We start from the raw sequence: 19,604 nt of genomic DNA, 5'->3' as shown, positions 1-19,604 counted from the left end.
TCACACTGACGTGAGATGCAAAATTTATTTATTTATTTATTTACCAATCTTTAGGGTAGCCCCTTCAGTTAACAGTAACTGATTTCCAAGGGATTCCTTACATTACAGATAATAAATAAAGGTCATAACATGAAATACTGATTAAACAAAGGAGTGAATACAGAACAAATCAATATGTCAAACGATAGCACTGAAATCATTCAACAAAAGGAAACAAATGATGTTGAGAGGTCAGAGGTCAAAATAAACATCAGAAAATGGCAATACATTGGAGTAATACGTCATATAATCAAATCAAACTTAATGGACAAAAGTATCTGAACAAACATAATGGGTTGTCAGTTGATGGTCAATAGGTGGCTAGTAAAGTGATTATAGTCTCTCTTTAAATACGTGACATCTACAAACAAAACGGCCGTGTCCGGAATTTCTCATTCTCAGCTTCGGCTCCGAATCAGGTACATGATAACTTCATTGGAAATCGCAGTGTTGCCAACAATGTACATGATTAAAATTCAGAAAAAAGTAATTTGCAGTGATTGCGCCGCTTTGCACCATCTAGGGAAGTACGGGAATCGTGTGGCGCAATCGGTAGTCTTTTTTTTATTTTTTTATTGCAACATTTACATACAAGACATGATGACGACAGACTCAAGCTTACAGCTTATTTTCATGTCGTCATCGACAGAATACATTACAGAATAACAAAACAAATTTTACAAATACTGAAAATAAAAAAAAACAGGTGCGGACATGCAAAGCATAAGAGCAACAAATTATCTCAAATAAACTACATAACAGAAATCATTAAATGTAAGAAAAATTGAAATCAATAAACAGATAAATATGTGGACAGGTACTACAAGACTGGTAGGATGGTGGTTTACTACTCAAATCTTTTGGATTGTATAATGAAAAGTTGGACATGCTGTAAGAGTTTGACATTGTTTGAATTCGAAAGGAAGGGTAAGCCTTTAAGCAGTAATTGAATTAGAACATCATCCGAGAGATTATTGAGATTTATGACTGAACCTACCAGATTTTCTAAATTACTGAAGAGTAAGGAACGGTGTTGAGTGTAGTTAGGGCAGTACAAGAAGTAATGAGAAATACTTTCACAAGGATGGCCACAGGTACAAGCAGGACTGGTAACTAGGTTGCGAGTGTACAAATTGAAGTTTAAACTGAAAGTACCAAGACGGAAACGAGTGAGAAGAGCGCAGGTGTAACGAGGACCAGTGTTGAAATATGGGACAGATACAGGGCGCACAGATTTGATCATTGTTTTCTTAAAATGAGGAAGACTTAATGATCGATCTGCCAAGGTAAGGTTGTTCCAATGATACGTAGCATAAGGTATGAATGATTTCTTAAAGCGAGTTGTGGTACACTTTAACAACTGAAGGTTATACTTATTGCGAAGGTCGTAGGAAGAGGAATCTGATACTGTGGGTGGTATCAAATCTCTTAAGTATTGTCGAGTTTGTCCATGGATAATTTTATAGAATAGGATAAGGGACTGAACATGGCAGTCTAAGAGTGTTTCGCCTAGAACCGAGAGGTCCCGGGTTCGAAACCCCGATATGCCCTGATGTTGTGCCCTTGGGAAAGGCACTTTACACGACTTTCCTCACTAGTATCCACCCAGGTGTGAATGGGTACCTGACTTCGGTTGGGGAAGGTCGTATTGAGGTCACCTGCTGGCGCGGAATGGCTGTCGCCCAGACCCTTGCGACAGTTCCACAAAGTGCAAGTGTGGAGCAAATATGTATCTGTTCTGTATTATATGATTGTAAACCCTGCAGCAATTCAGTACAGGCTGCCATTGCACGGGTAATTTCTGACCAATAAATAAACCATTATTATTATAATGTAATTTCTGACCAATAAACCATTATCATTATTATCATTATTATGGCTTTCACACATACATTGAACATCTTCTTAGAATTCTTTGATACCTGTTTGCAATTGGAAATCTGTGGAACAGATTTGTTCAGAAGACATCATAAGACGCAATAGATTTCGCATTCTTCTGATCATAGTAATAGATTTACACGATTATAGGACTGCCTCAAATACGGTTCCTATTTTTTTTATGGTACAACAATATACAATTGCTACAACATACAACATATGGTAGGGCGCAATCTGGTTCATGGTCCGTGTCCGTTCGTTTTGTTCATTTCCGTTACTTCAAGAGTCTTTTAAAGGAAGTCAGAGCCGTACGTGTGTCTACCAGGCTCCACAGGTCGCTGGAAAAAAATAGTAGAAACTGGCCAAATGGACAGATAACATGCCAAAGGAGTTGGTCCGCTAAAGGAGTTACAAACAATTTGCGACTAATCTCATACCTCTGCTATTTTTCTAGCGACCTGTGGTGCCTGGTAGAGGCTATTGGGCATGCACCCGATATTTGTTTTGACCCCCCTGCCATTCCTCAACACCTATACAAAAGTAACCTGAGTTCCTTCTGCCTTTCTCTCCTGATGTTGATGCATGTCATTGACCTTTGGTAGGTCAAGAGGGCTAGAACCTACATGTAAAAAGTACACTCTATTTACCGAGGTAATGTCATACTGTAACAGAAGCCTTCTGCAGAAGCTAGCTCCTGTTTGTTTTTGACAAAAGGTGGGTCAATTGAGTAGAATTTCCCTTTGACGCAGGCAGAAGGTCTGCAGGATAGATTAACGTTTAGTGTTTGTTTTTCAGTCCAGAGATGGTCCACAATTAACGCTGTTCTGAAGAAAAATCGGAACCCCTCCTCCACATATTCTCTCTTTCTCTCTCTCTCTCTCTCTCTCTCTCTCTCTCTCTCTCTCTCTCTCTCTCTCTCTCTCTCTCTCTCTCTCTCTCTCTCTCTCTCTCTCTCTCTCTCTCTCTTAATAATCGCATAATGGCCTATAGCTAAGACAAATGTGACCGCTGTAAATGATCAGCGGTGGAGATATACCGGATTCTCCGTGACCATCATGGCACAAAGCTGAGAAACACGCAAGCAGAGAGACAGTTAAACAAGAGCCTCAGCAGTGAACACCACACGGTTTTATTCACACTTCACACGCAACAAGGAAGTTTACAAATATCCTGGTACAATAAACTTTGGTGCGACTTCTTACGTGATCGCGTAAAAGGTATCTTGCGTCGTGTGAAACCAAGGGTGAAACCATACAGATCTTCAGAACGTTGACAAAAAGAACTTGGAACATTACTATAGGAACTGATACTGATCGGAACTTTACTGCTTTGAGATTTCCAACAAACTGGCAGCCTCATATTTGTCCATATACGCACAGCATGTACTTTATGATCATTGTACTTAATCTGTTTTTGCTTTCATGTATTTTTTAGGTGTAAAGGAATTTAGGGAAGTCACTGTACGTTTTTTTTAATGTTATGTCGATAAAGTATTAAAACCTTTGCATTATATTTATGTGGGTATGTTGTTGAAATGTAATTGTTTGTGAATCGTTTCAGGTGAAAATATCGCTACTGATAGTCGACAAAGTGTGTGCACACTGCCAAGCGTTTTAAGCTAGCTGAAGGGGATACGAGTGGGGTGTGTCAAATCGCAAACACCTGCTGCTAACGTAAGGTGACCAGTTAACGTCCAATTTATTCAAACGTATTTATCAAAACCGCGCGGTCAGAGCCAAATTTCAAACCCATGGGCAGAAATATCAGCTCTTCTAAAAAGAAAATGCATGGTCTGTAAGTTTTTCTCCGCCTGTTTAACGCCGTGCGAGCACGTATTTATACTGAGGTATATGATGAAGAATTGTGCTAGGGTAACCCATTATCGTCCACTTCTGAATCTTTTCCCTTCTAGCGCTATGCTTGAAAAACATAGACCAGAAAAAAATGCACAGTAACTGTCCAAAGTGGTCTGCAGACAAATGATAATAAAATCAGTATGTCTGTCCGGCCACTTGCTTAACGCGATGGAAAAAAACAATGTTTATCTGTAAATTTCCCTCACATGCGCGGCACGTGGCGTTCACGTGGTAAACGCATGGCCATTATGTTTTGCTGTGCAAAAATTAAAGAGATGGCTAAGGATCACACTTATGATGTTCTTTATTGCTCATGAGAACAGGCTTTGGCATAATACACCGCGACATGTGGACATGAGCCAAACCGGACGTAAATAGGTTCTGCACGTAAATAGGTCATGTTACGTTACAAGCACAACGGGGGCCTCAGGCAATAGCGAACATTTGAGCTCAGCAGTTACGCCGCAAAACATGCACAGCACTGGATGATGTCACAGTCTCACCATCCTTCAATCGTCACAGCAAACGAGGCCCCTCAGACAGCAGTCTAATGGGTTCAACAATTACTGTGTCTTAGTATCAACCAGTCAGTCAATGTATCTTACAGTACTTGATGTTTCTGACAATGCAGAAAAATGCTGCTTTTAGTTTTACTAGTTGGTTGCCACAATTTAGGTTTAACCCTCCAAAGGTCAAGGTCATCTTAAGCTAGGCTTTGATTTGCCCGTGACACGGTTAAAAGAACGAAATGGATTCAATAATTAACTAGAGTTCTACGACCTCATACCCTCGCCAATAGGTGTGTTCCAAGGCTTGTCGATGAGCAGATTTTCAGCCTTGTGGGTTAGGGAGACCATCTGGGGGAACATGAACAAGCAATGTTACATCCCTAATGTCCTGGTCATTACAACGTAACGATTTGCCTTACAACATCATCCTGGAGTTTAGCTAGGCGTAGTTGTCTAGTTTGGAACCGCATCCCTAATGCGGCTACGTCACAGTACCAGTATGCCATGAGAAAAGTGGCTGAGGACTTACTGAAACGTAGGAACTACATCAAATAATTAATAGATACAGCGAAAAACTTCTTAACATCGTGGTTTTATCTCACACAATGCATCGCTCTCTGTCTCTTCATCGTCAACGTGAAAATTCGACCTCGCTCCCAGAATTTGCAGAATAACTGTGTAATATGCTTCCCCATTCCACATAACAGTAGTGTACTGTTACTGTTACTGTTCAAGCATCTATTCAAAGTGAGACACTTGGGCGCTTCTGACCGGGTTTCGCGTCATTAAGAGGCGACACCTGGTCGGAAGCAGCCCACGTGACCTCACTAACCACCTGTACTCTATCACCTGTCCACAGAACCGCATTTAAGCTTCAGAACGCGTATTCTCTGTCTTGTCGAGCTACGGGGGACGGGGAGCAATAGAGAAGGAGAGACGCGTAGGCCGGGGGGGGGGGGGGGGACTCGGGGGGGGGGGGGGGACTCAGGGGTGGTTGGTTTTCGTTCCTGGCCTGTTTGGAGGTCGAGTTGGCTATTTCCAGGTGCGGAGGAGGGATCTTATTTGTACCGTCGTCAGAATAAGTCGTCTCCGTTCGAATAAGTCGAGTAACTTAGGTGGGCGCTGTGAATGAGCCTTGTGGGGTAAGGTAAAGGAAGTTCGGCGAAGCTAGCAACCACCCACCCACCCTCCCTCGTTGTTTTTTTTTGTCACGAGACCGTTCAGTGACCCATCCGGCGACACTCCGGACTTTTTGCCCATACCTTAACCTTCTAATGGAGTTTCGCCATGGGTCGCTTCGGATAGAGTACTTTTTCTCCCGGCATGCAAGAAAATAAGTTGAAATTAAGCATGGATAAGTTCCCGCCAAACTAGAAATTAAAATATAGACATCATGTCGCTTATGAAGTATATCAAGAAAAAAAGTTGCATTCCAAATCGTGTCGGCGACATTATTTTGCCAAATTGTCGCTGCGGCCGATCGAATTGACAAAACACTCAACGAATTTCATCGTCAAAAAAGCGAATCTTTATAAGCTTTGTGTGTCTTGTTGTCTTTTTGGTCATACTTGCACGTATTGAATCATATTCCCATTATAAAATCAGGGGTAACACAAATCTAGTTTAGGACGCAGCGACGCCGCCAGCGTGCCGCGGATCCAGTGAGAGGGGGGCTTTAGCAAGCGAGCCAGCGGTCACAAGGGAGGATGGTACTCAGGCTACTGTAGGATATCCCCGCTCTTAAGGACTGAGGATGGTACTCTAAGTCTTACAGTACCTGCTGCCAGGTCTCGCTGCTCGCGCTCTACTGCGGCGTTGATGTTGTTGATGCCACTGCCGCCGCCGCAGTCGTTAGGTGGGTTACAGGCTGGCTTAGCGTCGACGTCGTCCAACGTCAAGATCACCAAGGCGACCAACAGGAGCAGGAGTGCCAGGGATCCCTTCATCTTTAGCCTACACGAGTTTCATACACCGATAGTAGAATCTCTAATCGTTTTAACCGTAGTACGACTTGAAGCGGTCTGGTCTTAGCTGTGTACAACGCACCTCTAGCAGACCTTCCTTGCAGCTACGCAGTACAAATTACTCTAGGTGTGCGTAGTACGTCTTTGTGCAGATGGTGTTTGCTTAGCCCCCTAGATGCATACAGCAACAATTGCAAGTTGTGTGTATAGAAACAATTGGTTGACAGGGTTTGAACTTGACGTGATGGATATACCCACGAACTTGATCTTGTGACCTTAGAACGAGCTTGACTGGCCGGGTTTGATTGGTTAATTTGACGTGATGGATATACCCATGAACTTGATCTTGTAACCTGAGAACTACCATTAGAAACAAATGACTTGACTGTGTTTGATTGATGCCAACTTGACGTCGTAATGAATATAGCCATGGACGTGGACTTGTGTTGGATAAATAGAAGTAACCTGAGAACTGCATTGCCCTCTACAAAGAACTTTTTTACGGTACACAGAAACTTTTTGCTCACACAGAAACGTCAAACTTCAAGTATTTCTTAAGTTCGGGAGAAAGGTTATGGCGTCAAAATTTGCGATGGCTTGGATGTCGATGGTCTTTATGAGCTTTTGTCTTTATCAATTAAAAGAAATAAGACAAAGACATTAACATACTGGCTGATGCTGCTCTTAATTTTACTTACTTATATCAAAGCGCTTCAGAAAAGCCAAGTAAAACTTAACAACGACAAACATATGCTATCTAGCGCTATCTAAGATTTAGATGATATTAATATACGTTGAATAAAATCAAAGTTGATCTGTCTCTATAAGGAATAGATCGTTATATATCGCTGCATTGCTTATCTGGCCGCTAGGCGTCGTTTCACCCAAGGTGCTGTTTACAAAATAAGTGATTTGTTATTAATCGACCAACGAAGTTTCAATTGGAAGCACCATGAAGTCAATGCAACAAAACCGATTTCAGAGTTCCCCACAATAGTATGCATATATGTAACCTGGAATCGTGTGACGCAACGGCAGGGTTTTCGGTCCAGAACCAAGTGGTCCTGGGTTCGAATCCCCTGACGCCACCGATGTTGCGCCCTTTGGAAAGGCACTTTACACGATTGTCCTCACCCCACCCAAGGGGTCTTATTTTTAACCTCCTTGCCCCAACCAGGTGTAAATAAAGGGTATATTACTAGTAGAGTCAATTCCACGTCACCGAGAGGGTTTTCAGGTAATGTTGTTAGTGAGTTCAAACAATTTCAGATAAAAGACTATTCCAGTCAAAATAGTTCTAAATTGTTCAAACAATCAGGAATGAAGTTGAACATGTTTGAACTTATTTATATATGTTGGAACTATTTGGAAAGTAATTGCACAAATATCTCTTTATTTAGAACAATTTTCAAACATCTATGTGATTGTTTCACTGTTCGAACATGTTGGAACAACTTGCATCATTTTTCAAATGGTAGATTTGGGTCATTGCCCCCATAAAAGAAGGTGCTAATCGCACTCTATTTTCTGCCTCTGTATATTTTTAGATTTCACGTCTGGACTTTTGTCTTGAGGTGTCTATGCATGGCACCCAGGCCTAATCCCCTATACTTTGAAGGGATGTGTGAATTGCCCTGTTCCCATCCCACTGACCCAGTTATACCATGTTGTTATAAAGTTGGAACATGTAGGAACAAGTGATCAACCTATTTTCCAACAGTTTCGAAAATAATACAAATAACATGTGCAATGTTAGAAATTTGTCTAACATGTTGGAACACAGCCGAAACTATTTAGAACATCAAATGAATGTTGGAAATTGTTCTAAACAGTAACTTATCTCCCTTAGATTGTTAAAAAGGTTTTGCAAATGTTAGAACAGAAGGCAACAAACACCCTCTCGGTAATGTGGAATTAACTATGTGTGGGTCACAACACCAGAAATATCTGCAATTTTCAATATATCGGTAGGTGGTGCCAGATTCTTTTGCTGGAGAGATCGTTTTTGGCGCCCTAGCCCTAGAAGCGCGATCCAGCCAGGCTAGTTTATATGAATATGTAAGTCCACTATGTCCATGGAAAGTTCTGTCCCGTCGGGTCTGTTGTGACGCCGTCCCGGCCTCTGTCTGTGACGAGCTCGGCAGAGTTCGCATCCACTATAACCAGTACAGGAATCCCCAATACCTCATATTTGTTACACAGGTCCAGCTGGAAAACAAATGGAGGAATATCGTTCTTGAGTTCAGAACCTTATACTTAATATGCTTAGGCGTAAATGTTCAAGCAGGACTTCTGTTATGATGGCATTGAGACTAATTAACATGTTGATGGATTAAACTACGCATGCGTAGGACAAAGGTAAACACGAACAATAAGCCCATTCGCGGTTCCGACTACACATGTGCAGTGTCAAAGGTGAAGGCCCCGGGCTTGTAATCAGTGCTCGTCTCGACATTGTCTAGATTTGCATAACAATACCCAGAGAAGTTTTGTTTACGTCTCGGGGGCCTTCACCTTTGACACTGCACATGCGTAGCAGCAACCGTGAACTAGCTTATGTTATTGCAGTGACGTATTTATCACATAACACATGCAAATGCGTAGCTTTTGGAATAAAAGTAATGGATTTTTGTATAACGAAACTCGAGCGGCTTTTTGGAAACAGCTTACTTATTTTCCAAATAAAAACTATTGGTTTTTCTGCCTTCGTTGATCCCTAGTAGTCTATAAACGCACGTTTGATTGGTTGACCCTGCCCTAAGCTTGAATATCTTACCCTTTTCTGAGGCTCCGTGAACGGAATAGCCAACCAAGGCATTTCCGCAAAATGTTCGTCAAAGCTCTCCTGGTCCGGGTCTCCCGACACCAACACGATCTCCAAACTCTCTCCCTTCTCGGTCTTTTTGAACTGGTTGTAAAATTGGACGAGTTTTGGGGTGAAGCGACGGCAGGGAGGACACCCCAGCGCCGAGAAATATATCCCAACGTACCGTCCCTCCCCTGCCAGTGTGTACGTTTCTACCGCCCCTTTCTCCGAGTCCCCTCCTGCCCTTTGTAGTGTTTCGCCAAGTAACTCGACCAGGGCCATTGCAAACAATGACTATCTTCTTAAAGAAGAACACTCCAAAGTCTAGTATCTGAAGCCGCTTTGGACAGGAAAATCGAATACGTTCCCGATTCGTATAAACGTGACAAACATGAAAGTTGTATTGTTGTATGACGTCTGTGGTCAGAGTTCAGCGCGTTGACGTCATACATGTCCTGTCAGACGGGTTTGGGGTGTAGCCTCCTGCGCAGACATTCGAGGCTGGCTGACGGTTTTTCTATGGCTTTTTGTAGCCTCCTTAGTAGGCTCTACGAGTTGGGCCTTTAAACTGTTGATGTTGATCAGTTCTAGTGCACTCGCAGCCACCAGTGCAATGCCACTGATTTGCCATCAGAAAAAAAGCCCGACTCCTAGAGTCTAATTAGCTAGGAGACTAGCTTTTTATGGCTGACTACTACTATCTGATCGTTCGCGTGTTTTCATAGGACCAAACTTTTCGGTGCACAGCACCACCACCCTCCCTCAGTAGCCGAGAAAACCAGTGAGAAAAAGTAAGTAAGAAAGTCCTTCGAAGTCTGACGGGAGTCTGCAACTATAGCCCCCCTCTCACTGGACCCGTGGCACGCTGGCGGCGTCGCTGCGGTCGATCGAATTAACAAAGCACCCAACGAATTTCATCGACAGAAAAGAATGTTTTTAAGCTTTGTGTGTTTTGTTGTCATTTATATTCCCATTATAAAGTCAAGGGTAACACAAATCCAGTTTAGGACGCAGCGACGCCGCCTGTGTGCCGCGGATCCAGTGAGAGGGGGGCTTAATGCTAAAGTAACGTTACTGACAGTAGGGCTCAGGATAGTTTTTAATTAGTCTACGTCCACAGTAGGATCCAGGAAAATGGCGAAGAACCACCAGAAGTGCATAGCCATGAACGAATGTAGCAACGGTGCATGTTTAAGTTTAGAACAAAAGAATGACCAACAAACAACAGACTTGCAATCTATTGATATTTATTAACACTGCATTTTACTATAGCATCTAGTCTCAACATAATGACGCGCGTGCGCATGGGAACAGGTAGAGCTACTTGGTGCAGACGACACAGGTGAGCTCCCTCCCTTCCACGTAGCTGGGGCACGGCAGGGACCCACAGCGGGCTTCCACGGGGTAGAACAGCGCGCCGTTCTGGTTAGCGTCTCCGCCCGGGATCGTCTCAGGCTGCCCGTCCACGCAGACGTACTCCTTGGCACCGACGTGGCTGTACCGACTCGCCATCAGGTAGCCGCCATACTCCTTGGTCCAGCCGGTGGGGCAGGTGTTACGGGCGGGGATCATCAACTCGCTCCCGCGGGTAGGTACGTAGCAGACCGCGCAGGGCACGTCCTGCGCGAACCCGTTAGGGAAGGAGCCGAAGTTGGTGTGCTCGTCCATCTGGTACTCCGCGCCGTACATGTACGCCCCTCCTTGGACGTCATCTTGGTACGTCCCCCACTCGGGCTCTCTGGGCAGACACTGGTAGTTGGTGCCTCCCCCCGTCTGCGTGTGAGCTGTACCTCCGGCAATGCCTGAGGACGAAGTAAGTGGCTTGTTTAGAATTCAAAGCACATACAACCTATTTCAGTATCAGAAATCTTTGGTCAAAGAGATGGCGCTTTGCGTGTGTGACATCTTTCCAGATACAAATGCCAATGTTGCTTGGTGCCGGTACTATCCAAATAGTTATTTGTCAAAATAACTCTTACGATGAGTTCAGAATAACAAATAACGTGCTACGCAGAATTAAAGTGAGGAATTGCGATTTGCAGATAATTTACCGACAAGTATAAACGTTGAGTTATGGTTATGATTAACGGGGAATTAAACTAGCTAGCTCGCTACTTCCCAAAGGAAAGGCATGAAGACACTCGAGCTCATAGCTCGTAACGTGTACTTCGTAACAAGTAGCGCCCACTCATCCGAACCCGACACATCGTTAAGCCTAGGTACTTTGTAAGACCGAATTTCAAACAAGAAATATGTAGAGTAAGAGCGTTATCATAATAGTATATCGAAGTCGCACAACGTCCCATACAATACTTAGATAAAACCGACCCTATTGATTGAGAGAGCGATTATAAACAAAATGATGATATTGCATCACGTTTTTTAACCCTCACCAGAGTAGACGGTTTCAGTCAGAGTTTCGTTGTCACACGTTGTCCTTCCCCAACGGATGTAGACGGCTCCTTTCGTGAAAAAAAAGGAAATTCTTGTAAGGGCCGCGCCATATTCTAGACTCTACCAGCCTCCGCGGGTCGCTGGGAAAATAGTAGAAATTGGCCAAATAGAGTCAATTGTATGAAGGGAGTCGGCTGCGGAGATAGGGTCAAATATTGCGAATGTTACCCTCCATGACCAAAGTCCCCCGGCAAATATTCTCCCTATAGCCGGCGCGGTTAGTCTGGCCGGGAGAGACTACCATATTCGTCGTACGATTTTCGCACGATCGCAAACTGAGGTCATTTTTTGGATAGTCGCGCATGTGTAGCACAGCAGTTGGGCTGTCTTGTTGGGGAAAATGCTGCCTTAGGTCCTTATCGGTGGATGGTTCTGTCACAGCCTGCTTAAAAATTCTACGACATAAAAATCATACAACGACTTACAGCGAATGTGACCGCGCCATAAGAGCAGATATGCAGTTTCACGTCAACGTGTGTTTGCCTTTGCTGTTGTTCGCACTGTTCAATCTACATGATATGACAATTTTAGACCATTCCAGGACAGCAAGTTAGTCAAGTAGGTTTAAGCTGGGAAAATTGATATTACAGCGCACTATCACAAGATTATTAGCATCCGTATATCAATGAGTAGTCAGTTTGTTCTTTTCAATGCATTATTAGCAACTTTGGACTAAAAGAGAAATCGTAGTCGACATGTAATTTTTGTTTTCAACATAATAACATACCACTCTGTTTCATCACTGTGTCAATCAGGTTCTTCTGGTCCTCCAGTTGGGCTTTTTGTTCGTCAAGCTGTGCCTAAAATAGAAAACAGTTCAAAAGTCGCTCGAACGTTTATCAGTAAAATATGCGAACATACCTCATGTGTAGCTAAAACACATTTCGTATGATTTCACATGTTTCATGTTCATCGATTTATTTTCGCATGTATCTACAGTGTGAAATTTCTTGATTTTCTTCACTCTTTTTTTCTATTCCGACGACATGAATGGTAATGCATGACGACAGCTGTAGATATGTCTCCGAGGCTCCTGGATGCTCTTATATTGCGTCTATCGAAATCAATATTACTACTTCAGTAACGGGGTCGTGTGGCGCAAGTGTAGAGCGCGCAGCTGTCAAACAAATGCAATGGGACCCAGGATCGAATCCCGGTTTGTGCCCAGAGACTGCGCCCCGACGTTGTGCCCTTGGGAAAGGCACTTAACACGACTTTCCTCACTTCACTCAGGTGTAAATGAGTACCTAGCTCATCTAGGGTTAGGGACGTCCCTCGGATAAATGGAGGTCCGATCCCGTGTTTGGGGAGAGCCACACCCAGAGAGCCGGAGAGCCGCACGTAAAAGAACCCACCACACCTTTCGAAAAAGAGTAGGGGCATGCCCCGGTGTAGGATGGTCAAAATCCTTCGATCTGGAGTTGGTGATTCACTACAAATCACCCGGATGGAGGCCTGGCAAACCTCCATCTCGTATCAGCCATACGGTGATTTACATCATTCACCCGGACGAGAGGCCTGGCAATCCGCGTCCTGTACGACTGTCAACGAAAGGGCATGTCACCCCGTGAAAAGGGCGGTATAACCCTACGCAAGGGGCCAGTTCTGGCCTGTGCACGTACTACTACTACGTACTTTTTCAGTAACGGGGATACCACTGAAACCTAACCCAGAATATATCTAGCACATGGCCATGCTTGGCTCATATTATACAAATGAAGTGATTAGTCCCTGAAGAACCAATGGTGGTGTCAATTATACTTACCTGCATCTCTTGAAGAAGTGGGACAACATCTCCAGGCTCGACAACAAGTTGGGGTTGAAACTGACTGTAGGCTCCACAGACCAGCAGCAGAAGACAGAGTACAGACCGCTTCATGGTGGGAGGTTGTAGACTTGGCGAGTTGTGCGTTGTAGCTTCTGAAGTTTAAGCCAGACTAAAATCTGATGTGCGCGGGACCGGAATTTATCCTAAATGGACCCTAGATCTGTTGACGTCTTACATGAAAACCTTTCAGAGAAAGATCTTTTTATGGGCATATTTGTAAAAACATTTTGTCAACCGCTGTAACCACTGAAGTTGTTTTTGACTGGCTTATCAAGTCTAGAATGGCGGCTAATTTATAGTTTGTTCAAACTTGAAAACGTTAAGTGTGCTAAAGTCGAAAAGGACGAAGACTGGCATGTTATGGACAACAAAAACTAATTATAACCATTTTGTTGGCTGTGTTTGACACAACCCTTTCATTAGACGGACCCTTAGTGCAATTTACTGTATCGAGTACATGAATGTCAGATTTAGGTCACAAAGTTCAAAAGCTCACACCACATCACTACGGAGTCTGTAATAGCAAAAGACTAGTCTGTATAACGCAAACTCCAGCTGTCCGGGGATTTCTGTCCCCTCCCCGCGGGCGGCTATGCGGTTACAGGGCGGCAAGCCGTTACAGGAGCTTGATTGAGTTCAGGATAGCAAGAGACGACCTGCTTTTAGAATCATATCAGGGATACACAGGGTGGATTGATTGGTATTTGGCATCTGGGTAGGATTTGATGAGATTTCGAAATGATAAGATTTTAGGCACCCCTAGCAACTTGTTATAGTACTGCAGTGGAACTTCCGGTTTTGATATCTCGTGTTCTGGACATATGCTATGGTCGTGATTTTTTAGTGGTAAATAGCTCTTGTGGTAGACAATCATGAAGCGGTGTAGGGTTGGGCCCCCTAGTCCGTCTTTGATTTGGACGTTCACCTTTCCATGCCGGCCAGCTTTCTTGTCCACGATATTAACACCTTCCCCCAACATGATGACGTAATACGCTCCCAGCAATTTCAAGTCAAACAAATCAACCGACCTCAAGTACACATTTAACAGATCGATCAGTAAGGGAAATAGTACATTAAGCGGAAATGGATATGTCTTCTCTACTTTAATTTACTTAGTGACTAAGTGCGTGTTGTATTTTGGAAACCCAACATTCTTTTAAACAATATTTGCTTGTTCAGTTCGTGGAGGGATCTTGAAAATCGCTATTCCAAACACTGCAGTTATGTACAATTAAATTTCTAATCATGGTTTTGAGCAATTACATCGCTTTGCAGTATGGGTACAAACAACAACTTAAGGCAATACACTAAATAATACTGAATGTTTTTCATATACTTGTTCCATATACTTTCGTTGCTTAAGCTTTGCTTGTATTAGTATAAAGCTACCAGTATGGTACGTATACGTGCTCAATATGTTAATGACTTGTTACGTAATATGATTATAAACAGCTTTTCAGAGTATCAAATAAATACACAACTAAAAACGTCTTCAATCTATACAATAGTAGGTTAGTATGTATAACGTTATACAGAATTACGATTATGTACAACTTTGGTTATGATAGTGGTTTTGACTGTATACATGTAGACTGTATGTTGTGTTTTCACTCAGTCGTCACTGATCCGAGTAGGAGTTACGGAATAGTTCATATAAGTGTCATATGTCGGAGGGGGTTCTTCAAAAGCGTCGTCTTGGTCCGTGTCATGCTGACTCCGATCGTGCCTCTGGCTTTCTGCCAATTCTTGCGCCGCCAACCTCGACATTCTAACACCTCTCAACAGAGCTTGTACGGACAGAGGTGTTATGACATGCTGTTGGCTGTGTGTGGTTGTGTGGACAAAGTCCTGGGATCCAGGGGAAGACGCTGTATGCCCGGCGGGGGAAGTAGGAGGGGAGTCCGCGGGGTGTGTTGCCGAGGCCCCGGTCGTTTCGTCCGCGATCTCTACCGGTTCTGTCACAACGTCGTAGTAACTCGGTGGGGGAGCATTCAAGGCATCTTCGTCGGCGCGCTCTTGGGCTGAAATAAGGTATAGAATGAGGGAGTTAGATTTACATACGGAGAGGTGTATCATGGAATGATATGAATGTTATTACAATTTTACTTTGAGAATAAGAATGGATTCAAAATTTATTCATGAATTAATTCATAAATTTATTTATAAACTATTTCATGAATTAATTTAGTACTAGTATAATGGTCTAGTGCTGTATGTTATATGAATTATTTCTCATCATTTCCCAAAATATTTCCCTGTGTATATGATTCTTTTCCACATGTATAGCGTATAATAATTAGAATTAGGCACGATATACGTCCTACATGTTTCGTCGTAACAATTGTTTTGTTATATCTAACCATTCCCTCCCCTTTTTGGTTAAAATTGAGAAGTGCATAAAGGTGAATGTTCGATCGGTCACTGACCTCGTATCCTCCTCCTATAGAAGACGCCGAAGCATGCGCAGGCCAGGATGATACAGACGGTCAGGATGCCCATGACGATCAGGGTCCGGTGGACGGTGAGGGGGAGGGCCTGATGACCCGGCGATGACTTTCCTGTATGTAGATAGATCAAAGTTCAAGGTCATCTGGAGGTAGATAGGTCAAAGTTCAAGGTCATCTGGAGGTAGATAGGTCAAAGTTCAAGGTCATCTTCAACCGGGTTCAACATCAGTCTGATCCTTTTAATCGCTATGCCATGGTTTCACCCATGACCCATCAGATTATCTCAATGGAAGCAGATGGTGCCTTCCAAGCGTAATGTATCCAAATGGTGTTAATGTGCTGTTGGCTGTAACGACTTCTTGCGGCAAACTACATTACTGCATCATAAGGAAGCGACAGCGGTTCACTTGTGAATGTGCGACAAGTTGCTTTCCAAGCAGAAGGGTGGGTCCGGCTGGTTTTGACCCACACGTGTGGGTTGGCGACATAAAGAAAACGGGACAATATAGAAAGCCTGACAAAAACGCCCAAAGGCACGTCAAGAGCCAGCCGGACCCATCCATCTGCTTGGACTTGGAGAGTACAACAAATATACTCTCCAAGCAGAGGAGTGGGTCCGGCAGGTTTTTGACGTGTTCTTAGGCGTTTTTGTCGGGCTTTCTACTTTGTCATGGTATCTTTCTATCTTTTGTGGGTTAAGATAGAAAGATACCATGACAAAGTAGAAAGCCCGACAAAAACGCCTAAAAACACGTCAAAAACCTGCCGGACCCACTCCTCTGCTTGGGTTAAAGATAGAAAGATACCATGAAAAAGTAGAAAGCCAGACAAAAACGCCTAGAAACACGTCAAAAACCTGCCGGACCCACTCCTCTGCTTGAGGAGTACAACAAATATGCACGGTTCGTGAAATCAGTTGCATGAGCAAGATCTACATGTGTGCCTTACCAGAGTCAAACCCAATGTCGTCCTGCGTCGCCGCTGGGAAGAAGGTGAGGAACGTGATGAGTAAGGTGAGGACGGGGGCGAGGTGAGCACTCATCAACGTCATCATCACCGCAGTGCAGGTGCAGCGGAATAGTGTAGGGTTTGGCGGGAGTTTCTCCTCCATGTCATCCGTATCTGTGGCGACAAATAATGTGAGAATCTTTATTAGCAATAGTAGTAATAGTACAGCACCGACTGTCATTGACTACCCGCAGCTTGTCTTAATTTTCATTTGCTTTGAACTACAACGCCGTTCTCCTAGAAACAAGTGTAAATCAACATAATTATCAACATGTATCATACGAAATTGCTAACTGTTTGAACAAAGCACTATAAAGTTTCTTCAGTTAACGGAAATTGAGGATTAGCAAGTCGTAAGAATTGAATGTTTATTACATATTAGTTTTTACGTATTCCACTACACTGTGAATGCAGAAACCAGTGAATGATATTCACTGTTGCCGTTGTTAGTTATTTTTTGCTCTCATACCGTTGTTTCAATTATTAGCTGTTATTCATTCTTTCATCACCTTTAAAGGAAACCCAAGCAACATTAGGGCCCAAAAATCGGATTTTGAAAGTCAATTTATTTAGTCATTTCTATACATGATTAGTTAAAACAACACTATCACAATGTATAGCGACGTCCATCACGCAAAACTACGACATCGTTGTGATGTGAGAACTCACTGAAAATCATCACCAGGGTTTTTGTAGGCTCGCAAAACTAAGGGAATCATCGTATGACACGTTTTTGCACGGTTTCAAAATGCTCAAAGTATATGAGGTCATTACACAAATGTGCTGAATAGTGTTAGTAAATGTCACTACCATAAAGATTTCAGCATTTTCTTTATTTCCATATTTTGGGCCCTTACATTGCTCAAGTTGGTTGCCTTTAAATATTGACGTTCATTTATATGTCGGTAAGCTAGACAGAGAAGGCCTCGTATAGACCAGAATGGTCTTTGTCTTACACGAGACTTTCTATTCACATTTCTTGAAACTGCCAATAGTTGTGGTTTTATCTTGTTCGAAATAGAATACAGCTAACAACTACAGATGTTGTGGTAGTCTTAGCCTCCATAGCAGGCTCTACCGGGCCTTTTTGGGGGGCTTATATATAATACACCTTTTGCAGCCAGACCGTAACCATCAGCCAGCCTGAAACCAATGGTTGGAGGGAGGGCTGTGAAGTGTGACCACACACACATGGACACTGTGAATCGGTGATCTATATCACCACGTCAGTGTCCACGTGAACACTCAAGCCCCTAAAAAGCTGCAATGTTGTTTGAGGTCTATTTACAAACAATAGAGGCCGTCAAGGCATTGCATAAACAGGGCGGTACCAAAATAAAAATAAAAACTGCACTCAAAGCCTTGGGGCTTAGAAAAATACACATTCAAAGCTACATGCACTATTGCGTTGGTGGAAACGTAACAAAGACCATGGATTTATAGCGATGTAGCTCACTGTGCGTGTAGATCTAACACACACTGCAAACGTCACAATGACATTTTCTATACAATTTATTTCTATGTTGTGCTTGAAGTAACGTAAAAGACAAGAGATATCAAGGAGATAAGTGAATGATTCTGGCGCCATTTTTCCTCACCTGGTACGGCCAGGTACGCATTGTTGTATCGCCTTTGTTGTTTTACGTGGAATCCCCGAACCGCCCAAGGCAAAACAAAAGTGCTCTTAACTTTGTACCCATGCGAGTCAACCTTAAGAGAACTACAGTGCTACTTTTGTGAGTAGATTGTCACCTGGAATACAGTTTTTGACAAGAATTTAAAGTTCTTTTAAAGATCAGATACAGGAACTTTAGATACATATTTTACTCTAGTTTCCCGCCAAAATTTCCAAGAAGTTTGGTGTGTTTGTCATGTCCGGCGATTTCCTGTGTAGCACTGTACATTATAACGTCACACGGCTGAAAGAGTTACAGTAAATACAGGGTATATGAAATGCAAGGCCACGATATGTTGTGACTGTACAACGGTTCAGACAGTGACCATGTTGTGGGGAGTGTGACAGTGGAATGTTGCAGTGATGTTTTTACTCAGACTGAAACAAATCTCGGTCGAAGCACTGTGCCACTGACCCGTGCAATGTACTAGTAGTGACAGAGACGGAATAAATATCTGATTATATCATGCGAAAACAACATATATAGGACGTAATGGACGAATCGTGAATATATTTATCTTCTTCATATCGATGAACTACAATGTTCCCCACAACTAACATTTTAAAAGGGCACTTCCTTTCAAGGAAATATTATGAACATTGAACGTCAAAATCATTCTGTGACATTTACAACGTAACTCGTAAAAGACAATTTCAACCCAGAGATGTGTTGGCGATGGTTGAATGTAGTACTAGCTACAATATATCAGCCGTATACTGCAAAAAAGATATAAGTCGAGGCCTGCTGTCGTTTTATAATGTAAAGGGAAAGTAACCTGATGCCAGTAGGACATGACAGACATGTAAAATGGCAGGTGACTTCCGGGTCGTTTTGATTTCTGTCGTCATTGTCAGCTTCGAAGCTCAAGACAGTTCATAAAACAGGTTTGAATTGTATCACGGTGGCACATTGCGTAAATCACGAAAGCAAATATCCTTCTGCTGACTTTAAGAAGAGAACGCCATACCTTTTTCTTTGCTTGGACGGCGGCGCGGCATTTTGTTTGCTTGAAGTGGAAGACTAGGTGTCAGATTCTCGTACCTGTCGGTCCACTCTCCCGCTTTTTACGTCATGACGCAGTTTTCGTGGTAACCGCTAGACGTCTCTGCTGTACTGGTCAACGGATGAACCTTGACCTG

General features: G+C 43.0%; 3 protein-coding genes across 3 annotated transcripts; all 3 read right to left on the bottom strand.

The window, feature by feature from the left end:
• Positions 1-6,919: 6,919 nt before the first annotated feature.
• LOC136448881 (uncharacterized) lies at positions 6,920-9,444 on the bottom strand. Its single transcript, XM_066448579.1, has 2 exons — positions 9,023-9,444; positions 6,920-8,454 (listed from the first exon to the last, which is right to left on the bottom strand). The coding sequence occupies exons 1-2, from the start codon at positions 9,332-9,334 to the stop codon at positions 8,314-8,316; spliced, it is 453 nt and encodes a 150-aa protein (XP_066304676.1). The 5' UTR covers positions 9,335-9,444; the 3' UTR covers positions 6,920-8,313.
• Positions 9,445-10,319: 875 nt separating this feature from the next.
• On the bottom strand, positions 10,320-13,577 carry LOC136448656 (uncharacterized). The gene is made up of 4 exons (XM_066448298.1): positions 13,272-13,577; positions 12,234-12,306; positions 11,446-11,514; positions 10,320-10,854 (listed from the first exon to the last, which is right to left on the bottom strand). The coding sequence occupies exons 1-4, from the start codon at positions 13,383-13,385 to the stop codon at positions 10,373-10,375; spliced, it is 738 nt and encodes a 245-aa protein (XP_066304395.1). The 5' UTR covers positions 13,386-13,577; the 3' UTR covers positions 10,320-10,372.
• Positions 13,578-14,424: 847 nt separating this feature from the next.
• LOC136448646 (uncharacterized) lies at positions 14,425-19,568 on the bottom strand. Its single transcript, XM_066448287.1, has 4 exons — positions 19,433-19,568; positions 16,730-16,903; positions 15,761-15,892; positions 14,425-15,355 (listed from the first exon to the last, which is right to left on the bottom strand). Exons 1-4 carry the CDS (start codon positions 19,461-19,463, stop codon positions 14,946-14,948), a joined length of 747 nt encoding a protein of 248 aa, XP_066304384.1. The 5' UTR covers positions 19,464-19,568; the 3' UTR covers positions 14,425-14,945.
• Positions 19,569-19,604: the final 36 nt, after the last annotated feature.

The sequence above is a fragment of the Branchiostoma lanceolatum genome, chromosome 1 (assembly GCF_035083965.1).
Source record: "Branchiostoma lanceolatum isolate klBraLanc5 chromosome 1, klBraLanc5.hap2, whole genome shotgun sequence".
NCBI lineage: Eukaryota > Metazoa > Chordata > Leptocardii > Amphioxiformes > Branchiostomatidae > Branchiostoma > Branchiostoma lanceolatum.
This window is presented reverse-complemented; position numbering and strand designations above follow the sequence as displayed.

Coding starts and splice junctions, on each gene's coding strand:
- LOC136448656 (XM_066448298.1), bottom strand. CDS start 13,385: ATGAAGCGGTCTGTACTCTGTCTTCTGCTGCTGGTCTGTGGAGCCTAC. Junction 12,307..13,271: donor CACTTCTTCAAGAGATGCAG/GTAAGTATAATT, acceptor TTTCTATTTTAG/GCACAGCTTGACGAACAAAA. Junction 11,515..12,233: donor CACAGTGATGAAACAGAGTG/GTATGTTATTAT, acceptor TTTTCACGAAAG/GAGCCGTCTACATCCGTTGG.
- LOC136448881 (XM_066448579.1), bottom strand. CDS start 9,334: ATGGCCCTGGTCGAGTTACTTGGCGAAACACTACAAAGGGCAGGAGGG. Junction 8,455..9,022: donor TCACGGAGCCTCAGAAAAGG/GTAAGATATTCA, acceptor TTTGTTTTCCAG/CTGGACCTGTGTAACAAATA.
- LOC136448646 (XM_066448287.1), bottom strand. CDS start 19,463: ATGCCGCGCCGCCGTCCAAGCAAAGAAAAAG. Junction 16,904..19,432: donor CCGTCCAAGCAAAGAAAAAG/GTATGGCGTTCT, acceptor TTGTCGCCACAG/ATACGGATGACATGGAGGAG. Junction 15,356..15,760: donor CTATAGGAGGAGGATACGAG/GTCAGTGACCGA, acceptor ACCTTATTTCAG/CCCAAGAGCGCGCCGACGAA.